The sequence below is a fragment of the Anser anser genome (assembly GCF_964211835.1).
Source record: "Anser anser genome assembly, chromosome: 1".
Taxonomy (NCBI): Eukaryota; Metazoa; Chordata; class Aves; order Anseriformes; family Anatidae; genus Anser; species Anser anser.
Genome location: NC_139720.1, coordinates 157,658,096 through 157,675,872, shown reverse-complemented (window position 1 = coordinate 157,675,872; position 17,777 = coordinate 157,658,096). Strand labels below are relative to the sequence as shown.

The 17,777-nt window shown below is 37.7% G+C and overlaps 1 protein-coding gene across 2 annotated transcripts in view; it reads left to right on the top strand.

The window, feature by feature from the left end:
* GPC6 (glypican 6) overlaps window positions 1-15,169 on the top strand; it is an 823,519-nt gene extending 808,350 nt beyond the window's left edge. For both annotated transcript variants that reach the window (XM_083814533.1, XM_083814534.1), the window contains 2 exons: window positions 544-719; window positions 1,177-15,169. In XM_083814533.1, coding sequence (XP_083670659.1) covers window positions 544-719; window positions 1,177-1,379 — 379 coding nt within the window. In that variant the 3' untranslated portion in view covers window positions 1,380-15,169. The remainder of the gene's footprint in view (window positions 1-543; window positions 720-1,176) is intronic.
* The last annotated feature ends 2,608 nt before the right edge of the window (window positions 15,170-17,777 follow it).

Here is a 17,777-nt window from a genome sequence, read left to right as displayed (position 1 = left end):
AGTTCACTGTGGTCAAAAAAAAAGAATGTGAGGAAGGACTGGAGAAGAAAATGAATTAAGTACTTCCTTTAATCAAGGAGGGTATAAGGCCTCAAGATTGGCTTCTGAACTATCTCAAAACAAATACACTATATATAACAAAGGAGTTCATAATTTTTAAGCACCAAGAAATAAAAACAGAAGAATGCACGGCTGGATGTTTAACTTAGTGCACAACTGTTCATATCAGTGCAGGATGTGCAGTGACTTACTGCTGGATGGTGAATCTCTTCCATAGATTACAGTCGGTGCACGTGCTGGGGAGTATGTGAATAGTTATGAGGTTGGAGAGCTTAAATCCTTTCTTCTTTCCACACAGCCAGGATACTTAAAAGAGCCTTTAGAGTCTGTAAAATTAAAAACATATTTTTAACATGGTTTCAGTGGAGCTGCTAAAGAACTGCGTAATCATTATTGGTGTCAAATTGCTTTGTAGAGCATTTACTGTTCAGTCTGTTTCTGCAATGTACTGCATTCAAACTAATCATTCACCCTACCATATAGATACTTGCCTGAAATTATGAATGATGGCTTGACCAACCAAATCAACAATCCAGAAGTAGATGTGGACATCACAAGGCCAGACACCTTCATTCGACAACAAATCATGGCTTTACGTGTCATGACTAACAAACTGAAGAATGCGTATAATGGAAATGATGTCAACTTCCAGGATACAAGTAAGAAACCATTAGCTGTCATTAAATAACCATATTTTTGAAATACATTAATAAATCATTCCCATTTAAATGGTTTTCCTTTGTGTTTGTGCTCTCTGCTTCTGACAACATAAAAAAAAGTCTTACTCTGTTCCACAAAATCCCAATTACATATTTGTTTCTTTTGCTTCCCTTGTTTATCATCATATCAAGTGCATCAAAACACTGAGGGTTTTCCATTATGCTGTATTTCCATTAATTTCCATTAGGGGAGTCCACTCCTTTTTCAGAAGGGCATTTCAACACCTAATTAAATAACAGCAGCTTTCATTCGGATGCTTTATTGAATGAAAGTTACTACCCCAAATGCTTTCCCATGATGTTCATCCCCACCAGGGCACCGGGTGGGACAGGAACAAAGAAAGGGACAACAGCTTTAACCCAGGGCCCTCACCCTGTTTCTCTCATTATGCACCAGGTGATGAGACCAGTGGCTCCGGCAGCGGAAGCGGCTGTACAGACGACATCTGTCCCACTGAGTTCGATTTCATCACAACCGAAGCACCGCCTGTTGACTCCGACAGGAGGGAGGTGGAGGCTTCAGCCACGCAGCCTGGCCGGTCACTGCAGATGTTGCTTATCGTCTTCATCAGCCTCGTACTGCAGAGACAATGGAGATAATCCTGGATCTGGTCGGAGAAACTGTGTTTTAGCTACAGAAACAGCCAACTTCCTTCTTTTCTTACACTCTTGGACGATGGACCATGCCACAAACACTTGCAGTTTTCTATGAGAAGAGAGCAGTACTGCAACCTGCTTCCCTTTTTGTTTTCCCAAAGAGTACCAGGTGCCAGACTGAACTGCTTCCTGTTTTTTGCAGATATCTCTGAAGACAATGTCCAATCTTGAGAGAATTCTTTCTCAGATCTTTATTACAGAAGACTTTTTGAGCTTCACTTCCTTTTATGCTGCAGAAGTAAAAGGATCTTACAGCGATTTTTTTTTCCCTGATGAGAAAAAAAAAAAAGGTGTGGGAGGGAAACCAAGAAAACAGTTTCTTTCTGAATTGGGCCTAACTCAAGTCTGCTGCATTTCAACTGAAAATCAACACAACAAAACAAAACAAAAGACAAGAAAGAAAAAAAAAATGCAACTGTTCTTCACTGACAGCCAGGTTTCTTTTAGGAACTTCTGTGGGATGATTCACGTCATCAGAATGATCATTGCTATAGGGAGGCAGTCTGGATTTTTTTCCAACACAAAAGTTTGTCTCAACGGTGAATGTCTTGCACTGCATCTGCCAACCACGTCAGATTGGTATGAAGGTATAGAAAGTTGAAAAATAAGTTTATCTTTTAGTATGACAGTAACTCCACTAGCTTCAGAATATCATGTTACAATTTCTTAGGATTTAAATCTTAACACCCAGAAAAAAAAAATGAAAAAAAAAAGAAAGAAAAAAAAAGAGTAGTAGCACGATTTTGCCTAGCTTCTTTTAGTATTTATCCATGTTATACAATTGGCACAGATTTCCACATAGCTCGCCATCAGCCGTGGTGGTAATGCTAAACAACTTTCCTGATAAATCTCCCCTCAAGGGTTTGGACAGAAAATAATCTCTTGTGATAAAATCTCTTTCCTTTTGTCACTGTTCTGACATCGATTAGGACTTTCTGCTACTATGTTTATTATCCTACCAAGATGGCAATTCTCTAATGGACTAACAACAGCGACCGGATCAATAGTGTGTTTCACATCTAACTACATCTTTCATATCAGTTAATTTCAGTATCACAAGGATTTCTTCTACAACTTTCAGAACAAACAAGTATATAGTACTGACATGGAGATTTCTTTCACTTTTTTAGTCTTAGTATGATCATCTATTTTTATATATATAAATATATATATAAATCACAGATTTTAACTTCTTAATTACAAGCTCAGGGTTGACACTTCTTTCTAAAGAAAAAAAATGTTTGGTCAACCAGCTCTTCTTTTTTTGTGCTACTCTGAAAAGCAACCCTTTAATGACTGGTCAGCATGAAAATCAAAGAAGAGAATTTTTTACATATCCAGTTGTCCATTTCTTAACAGGTTTGCAGGGTGGGGGAGAAAACCTCTCTCAACCTTGTGTATTTGTGTGAGCATGGGAGTTTGTGTGATAGGCCTAGAGAAGGACACGGATGTCATTTGTGAAGGCAATTTTACTTGCAGATTCTTCAAGGATACATTGCTTTAATAATCATTGCTTGGATGGCTGTGGTCCTGGATAGAGTTTCCGTGATTTGCATCTGGTTGTAAGACCTGAGATGGAAGCTGTTTAAATCCTGGACAAATGAGTGTCAACAAGTAGACATCAAAGACTTCCCTCCTCCATCAGCCACAGACAAAGGGCTTCTGTGACAATTCTGTGTGGTGCTGAAATGATTCACCAGAAACTCATTTCCTGATTCTTATGGTGACTCTGGAAATGGTATAGACAAATTATGAAAACATTGCAAAGTCATCCAACCACATAACAATTTAACAACAGAGCAGGTAGATCATATCCATTGCAATCTCTTTTTCTTGTCAAATTATAATTAGCTATCGATTTAGGCACGAAGTTAAAGTAGAAAACACACAGCACATTAGGATAAAGGATACTTAAGCACTTTTACCAAAAAGTATTTACAAACTATCTATACAGTATGTCTAAAAAAAGTATATTTTTTTTCATTTGTTTACTTTGCAGTATAATGATCTATTCTTCTTGGTCCAACCTAGTGTGCAGGAGTCACTGGCTAGATGTTCAGACCATGCATGTCCTACACCAGCCTTAGCAGTGTTTCCTGCAGCTCCGTTGGCTCACTCTAGAGAGGACCTCATGATTCAGCACTTAATACCTTCAGAAAGTTAAGCAGTGTTTAAGCCAATTCTCACAGGCTTTTTTGTTGACCATGGTGCAGCAGGTACTGAGCAGAGGATCTTCTCTTTGAGTTTTGGTTCTTTGTGTTGTTTTTTGTTTGTTTGTTTTGTTTTGTTTTTTTGCGAACTTGCATATACATCCTCCTACAAGGAGAGTCCTGTAAAATAAAACTCTCCCCGGTCCATCTCTTTCTACCTATATACACATCCTTTTTGCGCTATTCCTCCTCAGCAACCTTGTTTCAGAACAAGCTGAGTTTCATTTTTATTACCCCATTGTGTATTTATTCCATGGCAACTGATACTATTTCCATCAGCTTATTCTGGGCCTGGAAGTTTATTGACAGGTAATGAAATCCAGCCCCTGAGGCAGGTCCTCCACTGTAGCTGCTTCACACTGGTGGACTCCAAGGGTCTTTGTGTTAGGCTTGGCCTGGGGTTAGCTGGTCTGATGACTGTGGGTTTGATGGTCTGGTGTGTGAACTGGGTGTCCAGTGTGCCCTCAGCTATTTGTAGACCTCCATGGATCATGAGCAAGGAGTAAGAGGGATTGCTAGGAACTAGGGGCTTGCTGATGGCTGTTCTCGGAGGGGGGTAAATGTCCTAGCAAGGAGGTTGCAGGAGGGGCCCCTCTCTGCTTGGGCTGAATCTTACAAACTGATGGTAAATAAACCCAACTGGTCTCTGCTGAAATGTGATTGTCTCGTGGGAGTTCTGTCAGAAATTTATGTCTTTCATATTATTCTTTTGTTTATTTTTCTACTATGCGTGGCAGTATCTTGTCAGGAGATGGAGATCCCTTTGCATGAAGTATTAGGCATACATTTCTTTAATAGTCCCAGAAGGTTGAATATTCTCTTTACAAGTTGTATTTCTCTGAGATTAAGAGAGCTATTAAATCTACAGAGCAAATGAAATTGGAGAGGAAGGAAAGAAAAGGAAGAACAGTCATGTTCATAAATGCGAGAATCTACATAATTTCCAGCACTTCTATTTGCACCTCCTTTACATCCAATAACTCTTCTTTTAAGGTAATTTTTTCATGTGCCACAATTCAAATATTTCTCTTCTGCTAACAGCTGGTAAAGGAATAATAAAGAAGACAATTACCTGTTCAAGAAAAAAGGACACCATTTCTAAGGAAAAATCCTTTTACTGTATAAACCCTTTATGCTGTGCAACCCGGTTCTTGCCTTTATATGTTCTTTAAAGAGGAGGTTCTTTAAAAATCAGATGCAATGAATCACATAGCCAGTGCTAAAGAGCCCTGCAAGGTTTTCCACTTCATTATTAATTAAATTGATTTTGCATTGGCCCAAATTTTTAGTGTTTAGTGTACTGCAGGTTTTTTCTACTGATGAATTTGTGCACACTCCTGTAACTGCAGAGCAAACTACCTGAGGTCTGGCTACATCTTAGGCATTTCAGAAAAGACAATCAGAAATAATTGAAAAGAGAGGATAGAAAATTCCCACTAAAGAGTAAGAACAGAAGAACCTGTGCCCCAGGGTTCTGTTAAGGGCTGATCTATCCCAGTTCCCTAAAAGCATCACAGACCTCTGTCCACAGAAAGCTCACAAAATCGGATTCTCAGTCATACAAATCAGCCCAGTTCTGTGTGATTTTAGCAAGGATCATTACAGCTGCACATTCCCACAGCTGTGTGAACCTGTTTGAGTTGCTTCCGTGCAAAATGGCTATGAGCAAGAGCTGTTCTTGGGAGGTAGGCTGCATGTACATGGTCTCAGCAGGTAGCAGTTGCCTTCATTTTGCTAACTGACCCTGAATCATTATCAAATGTAACTATACTTATTCAATGAGACTTTTTTATTACTTCAACATAAAAAGAAATAAGTTACAGCACTAATGCGAGTTGTGTTATTTGTTTTTAATTCACTCCCAAAGATAATCCATTAAAACTGAATACAGGAAATTGTAGAATGATTCTGATGGAAAAATCATGTTTCTACAGTTTCGTTATGGAAACAAACGTCTGGACAGACTTCAGATATTAAGAACAAATTCACATTTCTCAAACCACAAAGCTAGTATTTACTATATTAACCCACAAATTTTCAAACCTGCTAGATGAGAATGAATAGAATTAACACCAGTAAAACATAGCATCGCAAAAGCCCTAATTTCAAAGGGAAATTGAAAGGCTAAGACTTAGCTGTAGGGTTGAGAATATGTTGTCAAAATGCATTAGAACAGCAATGCATACTTTCAAGAAAATTGGAGCAGGTGATGCACCAAATAGGGCAATGTTTCCATTCCAGCTACTCACATGGTCTGTGATTATCATATTAACATGTGTAATTATGAATCTTTTTTGAAAAAAATATTGATAGAGACCATAGTGTCATGATAACAGTGTACATGAAAGATAATCAGTATGTTATTAACCCTTTTCTCATCCAATGAAAAGCATAGGAGACCTAATGGAGAACCAAAAACTTTAACATTGACTTTTAAAATAAACTTCTAGCATCAAGCAAGAGAGATGGTCTCAAATTAATTTAGTCAGACCATTTTCTGTCAGTCTATTGTATTTAAACTTGCTGACCAATATAACTAAACAATCGCTTGAGCATTATTAGTCAGTGTAATATGAAGCATTCACTGCAAGTACTTACTCCTTTTTCTGCTGAACTTCCTGCATAGTTTACAGCTCTGATTGTGCATCGCATGCAACCGCTGCATTGCACTTGTGTGAAATCCCATCCCATCCCTTACTGAAGTAAATGAGAGCTTTGTCATTGGCTTCAGTGAAACAAGGATTTGGGCTACAAAAAGGCAGAGTAAAGTAAGTCCTTTTTTCTGGAAGCTGTTCATATTTGATGTCTTTCTGACTCTCAGAAAAACAGCAACATTGTCCATTAAAAGGTGACATTAGCATCCTCACGTGTGTTTCCAAACTTTACTTCAAAGCAGTTGCAGTCTTCATGCCCAGCTTCCCCACAGCTGAGGTCTCTGGACTTCCCAGAAGTTGAAGAAAGTCACATAGGTTTGTCCTTAGCTTGAACCATTAAACAAACCATTGATTTTTTTATAGAAAATAGGACAGTGTTTCAATCATCTCTCCTTTCAACTTATTTTTGATTATGTAGCATTGATACTTAACAGCACAACATGGTTGAAAGGATTCTGTCTCATGGCACACTGGAATTATTTTTTTCTGCTTATTTATCCTCCTTTATTCTGGCACCAGGATATCTGTGAGTTTTCATGCTTTAATCACTTTAATCATCCAGTGGTGTAGTTAGTTTATCAAATTAAGAACAGATGCATTACCAAAAGAAGTTGTCCTTTTTCTTGCAAAGGATGAGGAAAATAAAAGTATCTATTCATCATTAGAAATAAAAAAAAAGTACGGAATGTCAACCATTTATCTTAGATATAGTGGAGTACCTTCTGTCAGTACCTCTGAAGACCTTTTAATGCCAAATTTCCAGGGAAGATAAATGTACTTCCTCTGAAAAAGAAAAGAAAAAAAAAAAAAGTACAATTTTATGAAAAAAAAATGTATAAGGCTTTTAGTTCCTAGTGGCAGGCAAGATGGGAAGAAATGTACCTTCTTCAAAGTGAGAGGCTAGTCATTTAGGCAGTTATGCTGCTCTCCCTCCTGGATCTGCTTCTAACCCTGCCCAGGGCTCTGTTGAGCTCCCACTCAGATCACCCGAGGCAAGGACCCTCCTGGGAGGGCCATTTCTCCCTGCCAGCAGGGACTGCATTCTTCCAAAATGTTTAGAGGGACAACTGAGGAGTGAGTGAGAGGAGCAACGACTTCACAGTGACACCGGGCAGATACATGACTGTAAGAGCTTAACTGTTGTTAAGTCACACAAGGAATGTCCAGGGCTCCTCACTGCTGTCCAGCTCTTACCTTTACCTACTGTCTGTGAATTTTCTGCGTAATCCAGTTAAAACCATCCACTTGTGTACATAGCAAAGACACAATGTAACAAGTCAGTGATGTTTCTCTACTCTTCTGCAAGGTATCTCTTTCTCTCTCTCATCTTCATTTCCAGGTGCTTTGCCTAATTATCTTCCAGTGTGTGAGGAAGAATTTACTACCTAAAACAGACTTCTATGTCTTTCCTAACTTTTTCTATGAAAGTATAAATTATTTAGTAACACAAGTCCTTTGCATTCTCACAAAAATAACTTAATTCCATTACACATCCAGTGAGTTTTCTTCTCAAGACTAAAGAGGTCCCTCGTGTGGACTTAGGAGAAAACCCAAACTCCAATCATTGAACCAAGGTTTAGCAGGGGTCTCCCAAATTCCACTAAATAGTCCAAACACCAGGTTATAGGTGAGCTGTGGTATTTCTCCCCTCTCTGCCCTCAAAGTATCCTGGACCTGAAAAATCTTTCAAAATTAATGTTTCATCAAAGCTAGTGCACTCGAGAAAAAAAAAAAAATCCTTTTTAGCAAACGAGTGTTTTCTGATGATAAACATTTCTAAGCTTTCTGTGGCTCTCCCTCCTCCTGCGTACCACACATCCTTGTCTGTCTTTGAGTCACCAGGGTCCCCATGACTGTTTTCTTCTCCAGGCTGAACTCTTTTCAGTCATTTTAGCTCACTGGATTTTCTATCTCCCTTCCCCAGAGCGCTATGCCTTTGGTAACACTTCAAGCTTTTTTTTGTTTTTTTTCTTTTTTCTTTTATTTTCAGACAACAGATGTAGCAACAAAGAGATCTGGTCCACTTCTCTTTATGATTTGTTTGTTTGTTTGTTTGTTTGTTTTCCAGGCTTTAGCAGAACCTACCTTTACCTTTTATTTTCCATTCCAAACATATACTATCAGGAGCATGTTCTTCACCACCTGAGATAAATCTTTTTTTCAATCTAATGCAGCATTACAATTTATAGATTACATTTTGACTTATTCAGTTGTGGCAAAATTTTTTTTCTTCCCTGTAACTATAGCATGTACTTTGTATTTCATTACTGTCTGCTGTGCTGATGAGCCAGCAAAGCCAATGGCAAGGAATTTGTAGATTTTCTGTAGCAAGATTAACTGAACAGGTAACGCTGTCAGGAAACATTTCATATCCATTTTGTAACTGATTGTTTTGAGGTTTGGTGATGGATTTATTTTTTTCCTTTCATTTTATTTAACATTTACAATTTCATTTGATTTACTTTCTTATTGGCTATGTGTATATTATATTATATGCATGTAACATAATTATAGATGAACTGTTACAGTCTTTAGATAACACAGACAAAATTTAAGTAGTTGGTCTATCTTTGTCTGCTTGTATGAACTGTGGAGTGATGAACACTCTTAAAAATCTACCCAAAGAGAAATTGGAGGAGTTCAGATTTCAGCTTTATGCTATTGGTTGAGCTTGAGACTGCAAGAATATTGAATATTTTGCAGATCATTTCTGAATATGTGTATGTACATGGTGGGAGGTGGGGAAGGGGGCACTTGCATCTCCAAAATATTCTGAAGCTTCTTTCCAACTTTTACCTAATCTGAAAGCACATTTACAAATGAATAGTTTGCATTCAGATGTTCAGAGATCTCAAACTACATAAAATGATGGACATCTATATACAGACTCCTCCCTGGTTACTTTGCTTTGTTGGTAAGCAATATCGTTTAATTTCCACTAGCAATTTTGTTACATTTAGTAAATTCAAAGAAAGCGTGTAATTGAAACAGGTCAGATGTCTTGATTTGGGTTTCAATTGACATTTATAGTTGCCTGTTAAACTTTTACGACTCCAGATGTATGAACATTGCTTGAAAGCATGCAAATTGTTAGCTCCAGTTTTGATGCTGTATTTCTAGTTTAGTATTTAAAATAGGTAAATGTGAGTTGATGGAGGGGATGTTTGAAGGCAAGCCAAGTTTAGAATAAAATTGGTTTTACACAGAAATAGCGCTGAGTTGAGAAAGTCTCATTAAACATTAAACCTGCTTTTCTACAGATCCAATTTTAACATTTCAGCCTAATCTGACACCAAAATAAATAAATAAATAAATAAATTAAATAAATAAATAAATAAATAAATAAATAAATAAGACTACAGATTCTGTTTATAGATCATACCTGAAACTAAATGATACAGCTTCAGCTTTAGGAGAGTTCCAATCAAAACGAAAGTCAAAGAAAAATCCCAAGTTCTCTCATTTCCAAATACTACTTATAATGATACATTATTTAGCAGCATATAACAGTGTGTGTGTGTATAGCAGTGTAGCAAGGCAGAGTTTGAACTTTTAAGGAAAAGGTTCTTTATGGCTTTATAACTTCAGAGAAGTAATGTACCATGGACAGGATCAGAAAAATATATACAATTGTTTTGATACATTTGTGAGATAGATTTCACAGAGCCCAATATTTTTTTGTGTAAAATGCCTTAAGTCACTTTCTGTAGGGCTAATGCAATTGAATTTTTTTCTGTATATAGCTTTTTATAATAATTACTTCGGATGCAACACTAGACTTTTCTTTCCACTACAATCATATACAGCCTTAGGATTACTAAGTATGATACACAGACTAGAAAAGCTCTGCATTATTAGCTGTAAATGCACTTTCAATCCATTTCAAGACTTAGAGCTTGGAAGCAAGAAGAGGTGACAGTGCCAAGAGCACCAAGACCTTCCTGATGGGCGATGCTTATGTCTTCTCAGGCTTTAAATCCTTTCCCGCCGACTCCTTTTCCTTTCCTGTCTTCAAGAAAACCAGCTGTGTCTTAAGGCCTAGGGTCATCCCACCTAGCACTAGGCACTTCAGGGAGCACAGCACTTGGCAGGGTTGTCTTTCTAGGTCTCTGCAGTTAGTCAGAAGAGATGGGCACCTCCAAAGCTGGGTTGGAGCTTCTCTCTCTTCCCTACACAGGCAGCCTGGGATGACAAGTTCTGTCATTTAGGCACCTCACTTAAGTGCCTGTAGGTAGATGCTGCTGGTGAGAATGAGGAGATCCAGGACTCTCTCAGACTCTCCCCTGTCCTTCCCCTTGTTGGCACAACGGTGCCTCTTCTTCATGCCAATGATGGAGTGGGGAGCCTGGACAGGAGTCCCAGGTAGGACGTCACAGTATAATGACTCCTTCGTTTCTGGGCCAAACCAATCCTGATGTAACTAGATGTACACCCAACGTACATTCACTGTGCTGAATTCTGCCTAATGCTGTTATGTTTATAATATTCCTTATAAGACTTTTCAACCTGTTCCTAGCTACAAACAGGCATTGTGGCTGCCTTCATTGTCCATATACACAAGGGGATGGAGCTCAAACATGTCTTTCCTAAAAACCCAGATGCCTTTCCAAGGTTGGTAAAAGCAGTGCAGGGGCTCAAGTCATCTCAGAGAGTTAGTGAGGAGTGAGGTGCACATCTCTGAAGGGCTGAGACCAGATTACTATAGTGCCTCAAGAGCGAGAGCAGAGATAAAAATACCTTTCAGGTTTAATCATTAATGCACGTATTTTTTGTCATTCTCAGCCCTTACTGCATCAATGAAAGGAAAGTACACATTTTTTGAAGAGGTCAGTAGAGCAGGCAAGGTTAATATGCACAGGATACTGCTAACAAACCAGTAATACACTTCTTGCAAAATAGTTGATTGTTATGTGGCAGAAAATAACTTTTTAAAAGCTGAAAATAATTAAGTGCATCTTCCTCTGTAAGTCCTTCCATCTCCTGGGACTCCATAAAGAGGAAATCCTTTTTCTTTCCCCAGACTACCTTTTGGGGGCTGGTACTTGAAATGTGGCAGAAACCAAAAGTCCTAGTTGTAAGGCACCCATTCAATGTCTGATTTTCTATGTCTTCTGCTCTTCCACTTTGTTTTCATTTTTATATTTCGGAGAATGGCATACTCACATATTATATGTGGGCATGCATATTGCTCCCTATATACACATTTATTTACACATATACACACATATATATCTATATGAATGCAGCCACAAGCCAGTAATTTGCAAGTTCATATGATATAAAAGGGCATTGGAAGGACTCCATTTACCATAATACTTGACACAGACATAAAGAGGAGAGTACGAGGCAGGGACTTCTGCTTTTGAGATTATTATAACTTGTGTCTCTATAAATGTCGTTGCAATTTTCTGAAATAATTGTAGAAAGTATGAGTCCACAGATGTTATTTGGCAACATCTGCTGGTACTAGTATGGAAAACATGAGGGAGAGGGGGAGGGAGGGAGAAAGAGAGAGAGAGCTATTGAGATAAAAACAGCAACCGAAATGGTATCTCATTCACAGTATTTTGGGGCTTTACTGTTTTGAATGTCATTATTTCTTGCTTTTGCTTTGAACACAGAAAAACTTGTAAAAGTTCATTAAGCTTTTCAGAACCCCTGCCTCCTTCCTTTCAGGCTACAATAATCAGTAAATGATGACTTTTCCATATTTATGAAAATACATCCTTCAAACATGAATTGGGTAAAATATTGATTATCAGAACTGCCACCCTATTTGGTTGTGTTTTTTATTACGATGAAATTCATAACCGACAGAGATCAGCTCTCGCTCCTAATGGTATCATCTGACACACACCCCCCTTGACTGAGTTACAGATTTGTAATCATACTGCCACTGTCCATCATCCAAGAACGACATGACACCACAATACCCAATGGATTATTCTCGTAGCCACTGGATCTTTTTCATCACATCTTTCCTTTCCACACGCTTTCCTCCACAAAGTTTTGATTAGTAGAAATGCATTCAGATTTCCCTGTGGATAAAAAGAAGGGAAATGTCTGACATTTTCAAGACAACTTCAGATGGTACTGTTCAGCCCATTGCTTTTTCATTTCCCCTGGAGTCTTTACTAAGTCCAGTGCACAACAGTTAATGTGGTTTTCACAAAGCAGTGATCAGTAATGTAAATACCATTTCTTCCCTCAAGACTTATAATGAATTCTGTGTTTCTTATGCTTGTTTCTTTCACAATTTGTCATGTCAAGGATGTTAAAGATGATATTTGAAAATCACAGAACAGTTAAACTGTAAACTGCCGTGTTTCTGTCCATTAGTAAGAAAAGTTAGACTGCAGGGATATTTTGTTGGAAGGGTTGTATTAACAGTCATTTACATATATATATATTTGTAGCGCTATGCCTGCTTCCTTCATGTACCTTAAATTACTACCAGATAATGAATAACCCTCTATTAAACTCATTTTTTGTAATGCATCTTCCTAAAATATAGGCATTAGAAGACCTTGTTGCTCAGCCAAGGTAATTTTGCCTGGTGCAATATTGTGTTCCTAGACAAAGGCATTTGAAAAAGGCCATACATTTTATTTTCTAAATCAATACTTCCTTTTGCTGCCTACTGAAAAAATCATTTTTTAGTGCTTACAACACATTTGAGAGTTAGGATAGGATTGTAATATTCAGTAACAGACTGAGACAATAGCTAGCATTCTTAAAGATTAACTTTATTTGCCCTGTCTTTTGCCTGCAAATGTTATCTACCTAATGCTTTTCAGACAAGGTGTACCTTGTTAGTTTTTCTCCTTCATAGTATACATATATTAATGAGTATCTATTTTCATTGACAACAGTGTAAGGCAAGTTATTTCTCTCATAGCGTTATTCTACTGTTTATTCATGTGCATATTTTAAATTTCCAATGGCTTGTTGGAAAGTCTAATTGATTGTCACTGATTACTAGCCAAAGCTTTGCTTTTGTTAAGACACCATTACATAAAATTCTGATCACTAGGTGAAAGTTTAATTCTGATTAGTATTTCTTAAGGATATTCTTTTCAAATTCACAGCAAACTGTTTACCAGTGTATCTCCACAAAAGCAGTGTTAAAAATGTTAGAAAACATAGTTTTTCCAGTTGTCTTTATTATGAGAAATAGACTTTCTTTGGTTAAACAAGAAAATACATTGACCTTTATATTCATCTTACCTTAATTGGACTGATAAAGCATTAAAATATAGAATCTATGATTAATTAACTCTCCATGCAGAGAGCACAATATCTCAGCTGAAAAAGATTGGATTGCTTATCAGGAAAGTCTTATTGATAGAACACACAAAGTCATATGCAGACCGCCTATTACAGGTACTCAGCTGCAACAATTACTGTGCCATGCAATGTCAAGAAAGAAATGAGGAAGTCAAACTATCTGCCCCCCAGTGCCATGAGATTTCGTCTGTCTATGCTGTCAACAGAGAGAAATGGGGAAACCCATACTCTCCACCTGCTGTAGGTGCATATATTTTTTCTCCTACTTCTCTCTGTTGACAGTACCAAGGTCTGGCATCATGGTATAGTAAGCTGTGTGAATGATTCGTGATTATTTTCAGTTTAGAAACCATTACAGACATGTACAATGCTCAAGCAGGTGGTTTGCACGCAGCCCATTAATCCAAGTATTAAGGACAGCTGATCAGAATCAGTCATTTTTGGTGAGGGAACTATTCCCATGTTTTTTGGATAAGGACTCTGTAATGTAACTTCCTTCAACCTAAAGTTAAAGGTGTCACAGCAATGACACAGCAATGAAACAATGTAATTTCTGCTGTGTGAGGACTATGCAATGGAGGATCAGAAACGCCTTCCCTAGCCTCTCTGGTCCTCCTTCCAATGAACCTAGTGAAAGTCTGCTATTGGCTCCAGTTCGAGGAGAAGCATATCTAACAAGTTTGATACTAACTGTTTAAACTTAAGCTTATATCTTTGGTGTCTCTCTCTTAAAAAACACCTGATGACACACATTTTATTCTTCCATAATTACAACAACAATGAAGCATGGGGCAATCTTTTACACTGTTGCTTAATATTTAGTACTGTATGTATAAATACTTGACACCTCAGTGAAGACTTTGACATGCCTTATTCATTCTAGTTATTTTTATGGTATTGGTTTTGTTAGATTGCTTTACCATATAAAGAATAAAACTATAACTGCTCTGACTTAAAATTGTCCAATTCATTTTTACACAAGATGTGTTAAACGTATCTATCCATCCTCATCAGTTCTTTGCATTCTCATCGCCATTCACTCATACCATGAAGGCAATGTATATTGGTGGTTTGAAAACAGGGATTTGATATTCTCTGATGGACTACAATAAATATCTGACATAAGTACATGGCTCATGGCTTGTGGTTTCTTGGCTGTAAAATGAAATGCACTCTCTGAAGGCCAGCAGTGTTAATCCCATGATTGCCAGCTACTGGAGAATAATGAGGTAAGATGAATCTTTAAAATAATTTATGAGGAGTTTGTTCTACAGCATTCTTTTTCCAGTTACATTCTATGTGCAAGCGATATACCTCTAAAATCTGTCAGAGAAATGAAGAACATTGAGGAAGTATCAAAAGTCATGACATCTAAGGATGACATTTCAAGCAGTAGTTATTTATCCACTCTCTTGCAAAAGACAAGAGCTTTCTCTGACTATATATAAGAGTTTTAAAAATGTTAATTTTTGTTTTCACTTAGTTCTGAGTCAATAAGATTGCAATCTAATTTAACGGTAGCACTTTATTGCAACTGTTGAACCATAATAAACACTTTTTTTTTACATAACTGTAAAACCATTTAAAGCAAATCAATCTTAAAGAAATGTGGGATTTACCAAACAGAAGGGGTTTGTTTCTCCATTTTAATGCATTTGACTCATTCTAATTCTTGCAGTGGAGTCTAAGATTTCATACAAAGTCTTTAAACTGTTGATACAGCCTCCTTAAAATTCTTCTGTTGATTCAGATATAAGTTCAAGGGCATTGTTCAGCTGTCTATATATTGCTGTCTAGTGTCATTTGAAATGGTTTGGTTTAGCAAAGACATCTGCCCAGAGCCAGCAGATGTAACAGAGTACCTGCAGAGGCTCTGTATCCTTCTGGATTGGCAGCTGAACGTCCAAGCTGGATGGTCTCAAGAACTTCAAATTAAGTTAAAGACCCAAGTTTAGGCAACAGAATAAATTTTCTGAATTTGGGTGAGCTGAATTCCACCCTTACCTGGTACACACCTAGATTTAGGTGAGCTGAAGCTCACCCCAAGGAAGGCTTTTCGTAGTCTAAATAGAGGTAACACTGCCATTCTGGATGCTGCGGGGTGTGTTTCATTTGCCCAAAGGATCTGTTGCGCATCCTGTGTCTACATCTTCTACTCCCACACATTACATCTTGGATTTTTTAGGGTATCTCAAATGGCACCAAATACTTCTGTGGAGCTCATTGAGTCATGTTTTCCATTGCATGTAAGATACCTGCATGTAGCTGGCAGCTATGCAGAGCAGCAGGAAACTCACACCTTTCTGGGTGAGGGGCTGGAGCCAAAGCATAGCATCATTAAGTGTCTCTAACGGCAATATATTACCCACCTCTGCATACCCACAGTAGCTGTCTAAGATAGATGAAGTCCTTCACCTTCAGGAGATGTCTGTCACTGAGCTGAGAGAGATACTCTCATTTTAGAACAGTATTAGTGAAAGAATCATTCCAGCAGGGTTGGGGGTGCACTCACTTTGTTAGAGGGGACTGCTGTGTTTCCCATTCTAGACCAAAAAAAAATGAGCTTTTAAATAAAAAAAAATAAAAAAAAACACTTTTCCAGTTTTCAGTCCCTAAAAATTACTTCCAGGCTCTAATAATATTGCAGTATTTTTTACTTTCTTAATCTAAGGCAAACTTTGCTGTGCATGCTTCATGATATAAAAGGAGGAAAAAAAAATTGCTTTTCTGAGGACAGCTTTGTGTAAGCATCGGTTTGAAATTCCACCGCTTCCCTGAAAAGCCATTACCTGCAACAGTGTATAGTCTCTTCTGGGAAGCTTGGAAAATCTGATAATTAATAACTCCTTTTAATTATTATTCTTTTCTCAGGCACCTACCACATGGTTCTGTTAATTAGTGGTGCTTTGCTTTAAATCCTGGTGGAACAGAATGAAAATGTGAATTGTTAGAGTTTTGATTCAGTAAAGTGTCCAAAATCTAGCTGCCTGTTCAAACACCACTGAAACCCTTTAGTCTAGAAATGCTATGACAAGCGACCTTTTTTCTGTCAGGTTTCTGATACTTGTTTCATGTCTGTACAAAACATTGCAAGTCTATTATGATATTTTTGTTCCAGCAGCATGCAAATAAAATTCAAGGAGAATGAAATGTGAGAAAGCATTATAAAAAACTGAAAGTATAACTAGCTAACTGTTTGAAAACAACAGATGCTTTCATTTGAATGGCAAGTAAAGGTTCTGGTTTGTTCTACTTGTTAGAGATGACATTTGAAAAACAGCTTTTAGCATTGAAATAATATTGATATACTAAATCCTGAGGCTTTGCTGAATTTATTAACGTGTATTGTTTTAATACACTATTGAACATAATATCATATTTATACAACTCGGCATAGCATATCCATTCACTTGAATGTATGGGTAGTACAGATGGACTTCTGAAATCAGGGGAAATATTAGTAAATTCAATCAACTGTTCTCACTAATCCAGGAAAAACTCTGGCCTAAAATGTTTTCTGATGCATTGCTAAGCTCAGACAGACCAGAATGCTACCAAAAACAGATGCCAAGCAAATATAAAGTATGTGTAGGTGTCAAGGATTGACAATATGATGTAAATGCAGGGGGAAAGAAAAAAAAAACCTCACCTTAAATCTGGATTTGCAAGAAGAATGATATTTTCTTATAAACGGAGAAACCATAGCCCATTTTGGTACAGCGACAGGTGACTGGTGGCATTCAGCTCTGAGTTCAGCTGTAGCTGACCCAGCCTGACCCGTGAGAGTGTGTGTGGGGCTGGGCAGCCCACACTGCTGCGTGCTCTGGGGTCAGGCCAAGGAGCGATGGTTAAAATATGAGGGGCTGGGAGAAAGGACTAGCTAACTGACACTGCCCAGGCTTAATATTTGTAGTTACCACAAATAAATTATTTGGTAAGATGGTGAGTGTGGAAAGAAGGGAGAGGAAAAAGAACAGCAATACAAATGTCCTTCAAGTGGAACAGATAAAGATGCCAAGTATGGACTCCAATTCTGGTTTTGGGGTTGTTTGGTTGTTTTTTTTGTTTGTTTGTTTTGTTGGGGTTTTTTTGTTTGTTTTTGTTTTGTTTTGTTCTGTTTCATATGAAGTTTCTATTTCCTGGCTTTTTTGTGGTTAATGGTTTTCTCCAATTATGTGTTTATCTAGTTT